At 30.4% G+C, this 9,215-nt stretch overlaps 1 protein-coding gene across 3 annotated transcripts in view; it reads left to right on the top strand.

Annotated features, from left to right (window-relative positions):
* Nucleotides 1–631: 631 nt before the first annotated feature.
* Nucleotides 632–9,215, top strand: part of LOC134722124 (hypoxia up-regulated protein 1-like) — a 31,852-nt gene continuing 23,268 nt past the window's right edge. For 2 of the 3 annotated variants that reach the window (XM_063585667.1, XM_063585665.1), the window contains exons 1-8: nucleotides 884–1,021; nucleotides 1,657–1,720; nucleotides 2,647–2,711; nucleotides 5,526–5,557; nucleotides 5,886–5,964; nucleotides 6,332–6,486; nucleotides 6,781–6,857; nucleotides 7,332–7,460. In XM_063585667.1, coding sequence (XP_063441737.1) covers nucleotides 1,019–1,021; nucleotides 1,657–1,720; nucleotides 2,647–2,711; nucleotides 5,526–5,557; nucleotides 5,886–5,964; nucleotides 6,332–6,486; nucleotides 6,781–6,857; nucleotides 7,332–7,460 — 604 coding nt within the window. In that variant the 5' untranslated portion in view covers nucleotides 884–1,018. Of the gene's footprint in view, nucleotides 784–883; nucleotides 1,022–1,656; nucleotides 1,721–2,646; nucleotides 2,712–5,525; nucleotides 5,558–5,885; nucleotides 5,965–6,331; nucleotides 6,487–6,780; nucleotides 6,858–7,331; nucleotides 7,461–9,215 lie in introns of those variants that run through there. The other variant, XM_063585666.1, reaches the window with a different exon arrangement.

The raw sequence follows: 9,215 nt of genomic DNA, 5'->3' as shown, positions 1-9,215 counted from the left end.
TATTAGCTTTCTTGCATGTGTTCAGTTGTTTAAATAAAATATGGCGTAACCCCCAATTTATTTTATACTGCATAGTTAATCTTGCCTTTTTCCTTCTTATTTCTAAATTTTCAAATTCCAATGATTTAATTAATTGAAACTGCTCCAGGTGATCTGTCTTAAAGTTTATAATCATTGAAGACAAACCTGGCTGCCTTACGCTGTATACCTGCTCAACCTGAGTGATGTGTTGTTTTTTGTACGGATCCCGTGATAATATTAACACAGCATGTGTAGCAGGTAAGATGGGTTAAAAATGTCCGCTATACCAAGTCAGGAATATGACACTCGTTTTCCATTAGTTTGATGCGTTTGGGATTTTGAATTTGACTTTCCGTTTTTTATTTTCCTTTGAGTGTGGTAATTTTGCTATTTTACTTTTTCGGCAGATGCGGTATGTGACCGGGACAATGTATTTATTCATCATGTTAGTTATATTTATATCTTTTGAAGTTCATTAGGAAAATCCTCATTATTAACAAAAAACCAAAAACTGCCGTGACCTTGAACTATAAATCGTAAAGGGGTCCATTCACTTTGTCAATGGTTCGCATTCAGTTCACGGTCAGACCGTTTTAGGAACGTATTTAGACACCGGAAGTTTACGTGTATCAATTTTCTGCGCATTTTCGGCGATTAATTTCTCCAATCGCGTGTCGCCAGGTCGCCGGTCCACATAAATTTCTTGTATTCAAACACAACTCTTTGAAAGAAGCATTGCAAAAGATTAAAGATAAAGGATTGGTAAGGTTTATTTACTTATTTATAGTTCTTGAAAATATCTATGTAGTTCATACCTATCAAAAGAAATTTCAGTAAGCAAAAACACGTGTGATCAGCTGTTCAGTGAAGTTACAACAGTCAACAGACACCTTACTTTATTTATATTTAGTCCAAATTCTTGTGACGTCTTGGAAGGTTGTAATTAACTTTTGGTTGTTGCCTTCTTCAGTCCCTGTCAATCGGGGAGGGAACGTGTATGGTGAGAATGTTTTTTGCATGTTAACAGACTCGATACCGTGTTCTTGTTGATGCCAAATTGTATGATTTAAGACAAAATACCACTATTTCTTGATTATGCAACACTTCAACGAGACTTTGCACCACTTATTATTTTCCTGTGAGATGTTTATTTTAGATATGATAATGTACATGTAAAACACTGACCGCTACTCTCCAAACAAGATCACAGCATCAGCTCCATTTCACACCAAAAACTTGTCCGCACCCTACACATTCACATCCTACACATTCACATCATAAGAGTTCGCTCCTTGGGTCTGTCAAGTTTTATTCTGTATCTGTATAAATTAGATGTTTATATCAAAATATTTATATTTTCATGAACAAAGGAAGTCGCTAAATAGTTTCAAAATGCTTAAACTTAATATCGATATTTTTGCACTTTATTTGAAAATCATGATTGTCATTGTAAACACGCTGAAACTTCAAATAAAAATGGAGTGTGTTAAATTCAAATGAAATCCATTCATAAATGAATATGACACTATTATTACTTCCTTAATGTTGGAAAACCCATTTTGCTACATATATTGTCAGCAAAATGGTTATTTATGTCCACATGAAATTTTTTATATATATTTTTTTCTATTTCAGAATAAAATGGCACTTAAGCTATTGATAGCTGTGTCGCTGTTGCTATGTATTGCATCATTTACAGGTAATGTATTATAACAAAACAATAAGTTTGTTTAAGAATTAAGTAATTTGTTTGGCTAAAATCCATAAATAGATTTCAGATATTCTGTCTGATCTACATGAACATGTATATTTTGATTGTTTTTTCTGTCACCTTCAAAATGAGAAGTATATATATTTAGGATCGATCATAATTTTAAAAGTTGTTTTTAAGTCATTTAGTCTTAGAAGATTGTCACAATTACAAACATACCAAATCTTGACTCTTGTTATTTTATAAAACAATGAAGAAAATGTAATCAATAGCCATTGAAGATGTGAAAAGTAATCCTGGTGACTTTTTATATGAAGTCATAAGGCAATGTAAATGGTTAACATATATACAAACAGTGTGGTTATGGCTGTTGAATTATTTACACAAATAAAAATGTTGTCTTGTCTCATGAATGGTGAGCTTTTTGAATAGGACACTTTTCCTTTTCATCATATCATTTCAGTGGTGTTATCTTAATACAACATATGTTGTCACTTATAAAGAAATAAACACTGCCAGGACGTTAAAGCAACCATTCATCATCATCATATAGGAATAAAAACTAAATTTTCAAATATAAAAAAAGAAGATGTGGTATGATTTCCAATGAGACAACTGTCCACAAGAAACCAAAATGACACAGACATTAACAACTTTAGGTCACCGTACACCCTTCAACAATGAGCAAATCCCATACCGCATAGTCAGCTATAAAAGGCCCTGATAAGACAATGAAAAACAATTCAAACGAGAAAACTAACGGCTTTATTTATATAAAAAAAACTACACGTATAGTAAATAAAATTAAGTTGACTGACTCACTCTAATAACTTTAAATTTGTATTGAATAATAAAGAATATAGCATTGACATAATTGATATGCATGATTATACAATGTCTTATTTTCTTTTCAGAGGGATTTAATGCTGTGATGTCCATAGATTTGGGCAGTGAATATATGAAAATAGCCATTGTAAAGGTAAAGTGATCTTAATAATTTTTTCTTAATAGCTGTAGTAACCAAAGGTGATGATTTTCTTGATAAATATTTCTTATATTGAGTCAATCATTTATTTTTGAAGTTGTGTGAAAATCTTACTTTCAGCGTTAAAACACCTTTGAATGCTGAATGCTGTATCTCTAAAAAAATGTTTCAATTTTACTGTATTAATTTTATTTTGCTTTAATACTTTTCTAAACTTACTGCAATGATTCTTAAGTAAGCATAGTTTTCCGAGGGTGTATATTCTGATAAACCGCTGTAAATTCAAAGGTACACAAAAGACAAAGACTTCATACAGTCAGGGGACTTGCTGATACAAGTGATTTTTAAATCACCTAATGTCTATTCGAGTAGCAAATTTGAAGTTTTGTCACAAATTGTGATTTTACCAAAATTTTAAACACATTAGTTTAAATAATATCTTTTCACCCTACCACAAAGTGTAAATATCTGTGAGAATATTTGTGGTTCAACATAAAACCTATTTATCCAAAGAGGGAGTGCTCCGATATAAATTTATAACAGCGCGGAAATGCATGTAAAGAACAAATAATTGGTTTCTTTCCCCCTTACTTATATTCCCTATCAAAACATGTTTGCTGTTAGAATAAAGTACGAAGAACTTCTGAAGGATTTGCCTTCAACTGCAATTATATTGTTTGCTGGCGAAACAAAACTATCTATAGCCACTGCATGTTTATGTACCTGTCCTGATTGATTCAGGGGCCTGTCGTTCAGCAGTTATCGTTTGTTGATGTTGTTCATAATTTGGTATTTTCTTGTTTGCACATAATTTGGTATTTTCTTGTTTGGATATATATATATAAATTAGACCGTTGGTTTTCCTGTTCGAATTGTGTAAGCTAATAATTTTGGGGTCCTTTATAGTTTGCTTTTTGTTCTGTATCAAAGCCCTGTGTAAAAGGCCGTACTTTGACCTGTGTTTGTTATAATCAGGTTGAGAACAACTCTCCCTCAGATAAGGGGTCATTTTATTGATGAAGAAAAGAAAATAGAAATACCAAGGATTTGTATAATTCTTCTATACAAAACCTTTGAAAACTTAGAATGTTGTTCTCAAAAAGAGGAGAGTTGCATCATATTTTAAACATTTTTTTCTAAAAGAGGGGTCCACTTATTTTGAATAATATTAAACTGTTAAAGTAAATGTGTTAACATGGTTAAAGTCCAGGAATATTACAAAATTCTTGGACATGTTTTGACCATTTAATACCAGATAGATATATAGTTCTTTGAGAAAATATGAGCTCTTTTATACAAACAAATATTTTACAACTTGTATTGATCCCTCATAAAACATGTAAAAGGGATATTTATAACATTAAGGGGTTGCCCCCAAACTGATTATGACTTGAATGGAGAATTGTCTCATTGTCAGTCACACACACATAGACCAGATTTAACTATTTCTTGGTGAACAGGGAAAAAATACATCAGAAATTAAAGAAATGTCAACGTACAAGTGATAAATCAAGTTTTAATATTGTCAAAATTTACTTTTTAATGTTTACAAAAAAAAATTATAATCGCTCGCCTTTACTTTTCAAGCTTCGCCTCAAAAATTTGCAAATTAAATATTTTTTTTATTAAAATTTTCAAATCATTCGCTCGCCCCATATTTCATGTATTTTGGAGTCCAAAAATCCGTAGAACAAGAAATTAAATTGGTGTGGCCTTAGTAAAATAGAAAAAAATAAATTTATGGCATCTTTTAAGTAGCAAGGTTTATGCCTTTGATGCTATAGTTTAGCTGCAAATTCTATTTTAGGTGAAAAATGTAACAATGGCTTTACATAATGAACTGATACTTTCTTAACAGATTTTTCCCAGCAGTGGGATTATTTTTCCTGTAAAGTTTAAGGTTTCATCTTTCAGATTATGTAATAAAATTCTACTGTTGTGATAAAAATTTCACTGTTCAGGGGTGTTGAAATAAGTAGAGGTTATTAAAATAATGGTACTTAAAGATGTGATTTTTTGGAAAGGAAATTGAGGTATGATACTTCAACAAGTGATGTTTATGTCATTATCCTATATTCAGTACAAGGTCATCACCTGAAATGACCTGGTCATCCTAGACAACACAGATGTTGGTTCTGATAAGTTTAGAAACATAATTAGTCCCTGGATCATAGATACATAGAAATAAATAAATATGTTTACATGTTAAAAATGTGCAGTGTATATTAAAAAGAAGACCTTAGAATATGGAAAAGGGTAATATTGGTCTGGTCATGACATAGCCTTTACTGTACCAAAGAAACCAAACAGTGTATGATTTATTGTAACTAATATGCTAATGATGTCTTTTTTAGTTTGATCAAACAACTTTTAGTACTTAAAAAAAATGTTAAAGAGATGATTGATCATCTTAAGAAATTTAACACCTGTAAAATTATGCAATAAATTGTATTGATCCCAGATGATAGAACAATAAAAAAGATGTAAGCAAATATGACTTGTATTGCTCTACATTACAACATGATCATGAACATGTACAAGTTGTTAAATATATTGTAGGATTTATTTATAGATACATGGAGATGTACCTTTTGCTTGAAAATATTGCTATATTTATATCAGAAACACTGTTTGGTAGAATCAAAGAAAGGAGAAAGTGCACTAAGGGCTAAAATGAGTCCATGCACAGCAAAAAACACTTAAAGCAAAGAAACAGCATGTTTTTTGCCTTTATCCATCTCAATTTTCATCTTTATCTCATGTGCGACTTGATTTTTGTATTTTAATTTTTTTTCTTTTTCTTTGTAGCCTGGAGTTCCTATGGAAATTGTTTTGAATGAGTAAGTTTTCTTGTTTTCTATACATTTATACTTAAAATCTTCAACATTTACATAAAGTTGCTTTTCACAAATATAAAAATTATATTGATTTGATGAGAATTTTTACCTGAAAGTATGCTCTCAATTGTCTTTCTGGATTAAACACAGGGAATTTAAAGGAAAACTATATACAGACATATTTTGCTTTCATTGGACTTTTAATGTTGGCTGTCACAAAAAGCAAGTTTTGTATTATTGAGTATTTATTTTAATGGCAATAGGAATGACATATTTACCTTTGTCATGTTTGTAGTATTTAATAAAAACTTGAATTATTTTTTTTACCCAGAGAATCTGACAGGAAAACCTCAACAATAGTCGCACTTAGAAATGGAGAAAGATTTTATGGAAAGGAGGCAGAGAATACTGTAAGTTACTTATAACTGACAGAGATAAAATACCAAATAATTTATTTTAACATAACTACTGAAATGATTCAAGTTCAACAAAGTTTGAATTTTACAGTCCAATCAGGATCTTTAATGCATACAACTTATTATTTACAGACAAATCTTAAGCTGAAGCAAGTAATTTTCATTCCTATGAGGTAGTACTGGTTTGTCATAATGAAAATTTAAGGATTAACTTTTCAATTTCTGTAAATTTAGGTCATCAGAAGCTATTTACCATCACAAACATAAAAAATATCAGTATTTTTAAAAATGTTTAATTAGAACCCATATGCCTAATGTTCACATGTAATTAAATAATTTTGATAACCACATGATTTTTCAGGCTGTCAAGTTTCCCAGAAAAGCTTTCTGGTACTTAACCAATATAGTAGGCAGAAAGTTTGAAAGTGCTGATGTAAAGCTTTACAAAGAAAGGTTTCCTTATTATGATTTAGTCAAAGATGAAGAACGAGGAACAGTTCTCTTTAAAATTGATGAGTGAGTTGTTAGACTTATATTTATAAAATTACTTTTCTTCATCCCCCATGCAGTCATTTATGTCTATTAGTTTACAGTTGTGATATAACAGTAGAAAAAATCATTTATTTTTTAATCAGTAGCAAGAAATATACAAAAAAAACCAACCCAAACATGGATGACAAGGTGAAAACAATTACATATTCTATTAACTCCTGTTGAAACATTTAATACAAATTTGCCATTTCTATCTACATTTTCAGAAAACAAATGTTTAAATTGCACTGAATAACATTTTTCTGCTTTATTCTTTAGTGAGACTTTCTACAGTCCAGAAGAACTAATAGCAATGCTTTTAGAAAAAGGCAGAGAATATGCAGAAACTTTTACAGGTATGAAATATTTTATTGTGTTTCAGCCACCACATGTATAAATGTATGTCATTCATTTAATCATTATAATTTATCATCTCAGTTGTCTAGGTGTTTTCTACCAAGATGTATTAATGATGTTTTTGTAGTTGTATTTTTTTTCAATTAACAACATATTTATCTTGCCATAAGTGTTGGCACCAATTTTGTAATTTATTTTTAAAGTACTTAGCAATGGCCTGCTACAACAGACATGATATGCATGTATCCATGTTGTTTTAAAGATTAGAATGACCAGCGAAAGATCGTTGACAACATAATTACAAACAATGTGGAATTTGAATTTAGTTGAAGTCTGAATTTATTACTGGAAAAATAGGAAAATTTAACAAAAATAGGACTTGGGATTAGAACAATGACTTTATAAAGCTTGGAAATCAAAATATGAATTGATAAGTGTAAATGAATTAATAATGTTATTGATTTTGTTTGCAGATCAGTCTATAAAAGACTGTGTGATAACAGTGCCTGCCTATTTTACACAGGCTGAGAGGAAAGGGATTCTATCAGCTGCTGAACTCATTGATTTGAATGTCTTACAACTTATAAGTGACAATGCTGCAGGTCAGTGAGAATCAAGCATTGAACCATCCTTAATATTATCATTCTAATATGAAGAGCCTCTTCTGCTTTGTAAACAAACCTGTGCCTCAATATCAATATATAATTTGTTTGCACATGTGTATATTGACTACTGCATAAAAATGAACGCTCACACATCTACACCTATACACATCAGACATAGAAATTACAGTAGCATCAAACATACAGGATGCCTTATGGCCTTAAATAAACTGTGTATGAAATTATTTAGAGTTACTTCCCCTGTTTTATCTTATTTTAAATAAGTGCTCCTAAATCATTATCTATTTCAGAAAATAGAAATAAAAAAGAAATAAAACACAAAACTCTTAAAGAATGATACTTAAAGGATAAAAAAATGTGTTTGGACGTACAATAAAAAGGGTATTGCAAGTTATTTTTGATTAATATACTTTTATTAATACACTGCCACATTATCCGTATAAATAAGTAGGCAATTAATTCATTTACCTTGTCGGACCATGCAAGGGCTGTATAGCCAGTCAAGGTCGTTAAAAACTTCCATTTGTTGCATTTACCTTATAGTAGAATAGAATGTATTTATTGTTTATTACAGTTCTTTAAATTGAGCTGTTTAATTTAATTGAAACTAGATACATGTATAATGACTTTTTAAATCAACTGCTGATATAAAAAAAAGAAGCATATAGGTACACAAATGCTGTGCCATCAGTTAAAACTTTTCATCTAGTGATAAAATTAAGATAAAAGAACCTTTATATAGTGATGAAGTGCACTTTATACTAAAATCAAATTTCACTATATTGGCATCAGGATCAAAAGGACTGACCAAACTTCATACTACAGCGGTATCACATTGATCACTTGATTTTGATCTGTTTTCATGATGACATAAGTATTTTAATTTAAGAAATGAATGCTTCTTTTTGTAAATTCATTTGGGTGTAAAAACGCTGACAAGAGTACATTTTGTATGAAGTGCATCATTCTATATATATATGCACGGTCAATACTTTTACAACCCTATGAAATTACTAAAAGAAGCATTCATTACTTAAAACCAGGGTTTCAGCTAGGATTTTGAGGGCTTTAGTCACTTTTGCGCGTGATAAAAATCAGCCTTATTTTTTTTATAATAGCAATGGGTCTAGGATGTTTATCAAACTAGCTATACATATATGTCTAAGTCCTTCAAGAACTAGTCTAGGATCTTTGAATACTTTAGGATTGCTAATGTATGCAGTTATTGGCAATATTGAATGAATTGACTGATGTGATGCTAAGATATGTTGATAAGAACAGGGATCTTGTAATATGGTTCACAACTTCACTTCAGTTATTTATAGGGCACACCCCTTATCAACAAAAGTTGGGTGCCTCTATTTTTTAAACCACTGCACAAATGAACTTGTAACGACTTTTTCACTTCACAATCATTTATATCCTTGAAAATACGTTTAAATATCTATTTGGAATCAATTTCTTTAATATTGGATAGAAGGATCTGCATCTAACCTTAATGTGACAATTCTAATGACTGTAGTCTGTAGATCACGTTTACTTTCGATTTAAACGAAATGAAATGAAAACAGGAAGTGACAATTGAATAATAATTTCAGAATAAAACCGGATTCATCTACGAACTTTTATTCATGCGCAATACATAGAACAGGAAGCACCTGTTTGCAAGTGAAAATATTTACGTTTTGAATAAAGTTCATTCTTTTTGAGTTGTCGAAAGTTTTTGATGAATAT

Source organism: Mytilus trossulus, chromosome 6, assembly GCF_036588685.1.
Source record: "Mytilus trossulus isolate FHL-02 chromosome 6, PNRI_Mtr1.1.1.hap1, whole genome shotgun sequence".
Taxonomy (NCBI): domain Eukaryota; kingdom Metazoa; phylum Mollusca; class Bivalvia; order Mytilida; family Mytilidae; genus Mytilus; species Mytilus trossulus.
The sequence above is the reverse complement of the archived record's forward strand: the minus strand, read 5'-3'. Positions and strand labels throughout refer to the sequence as shown.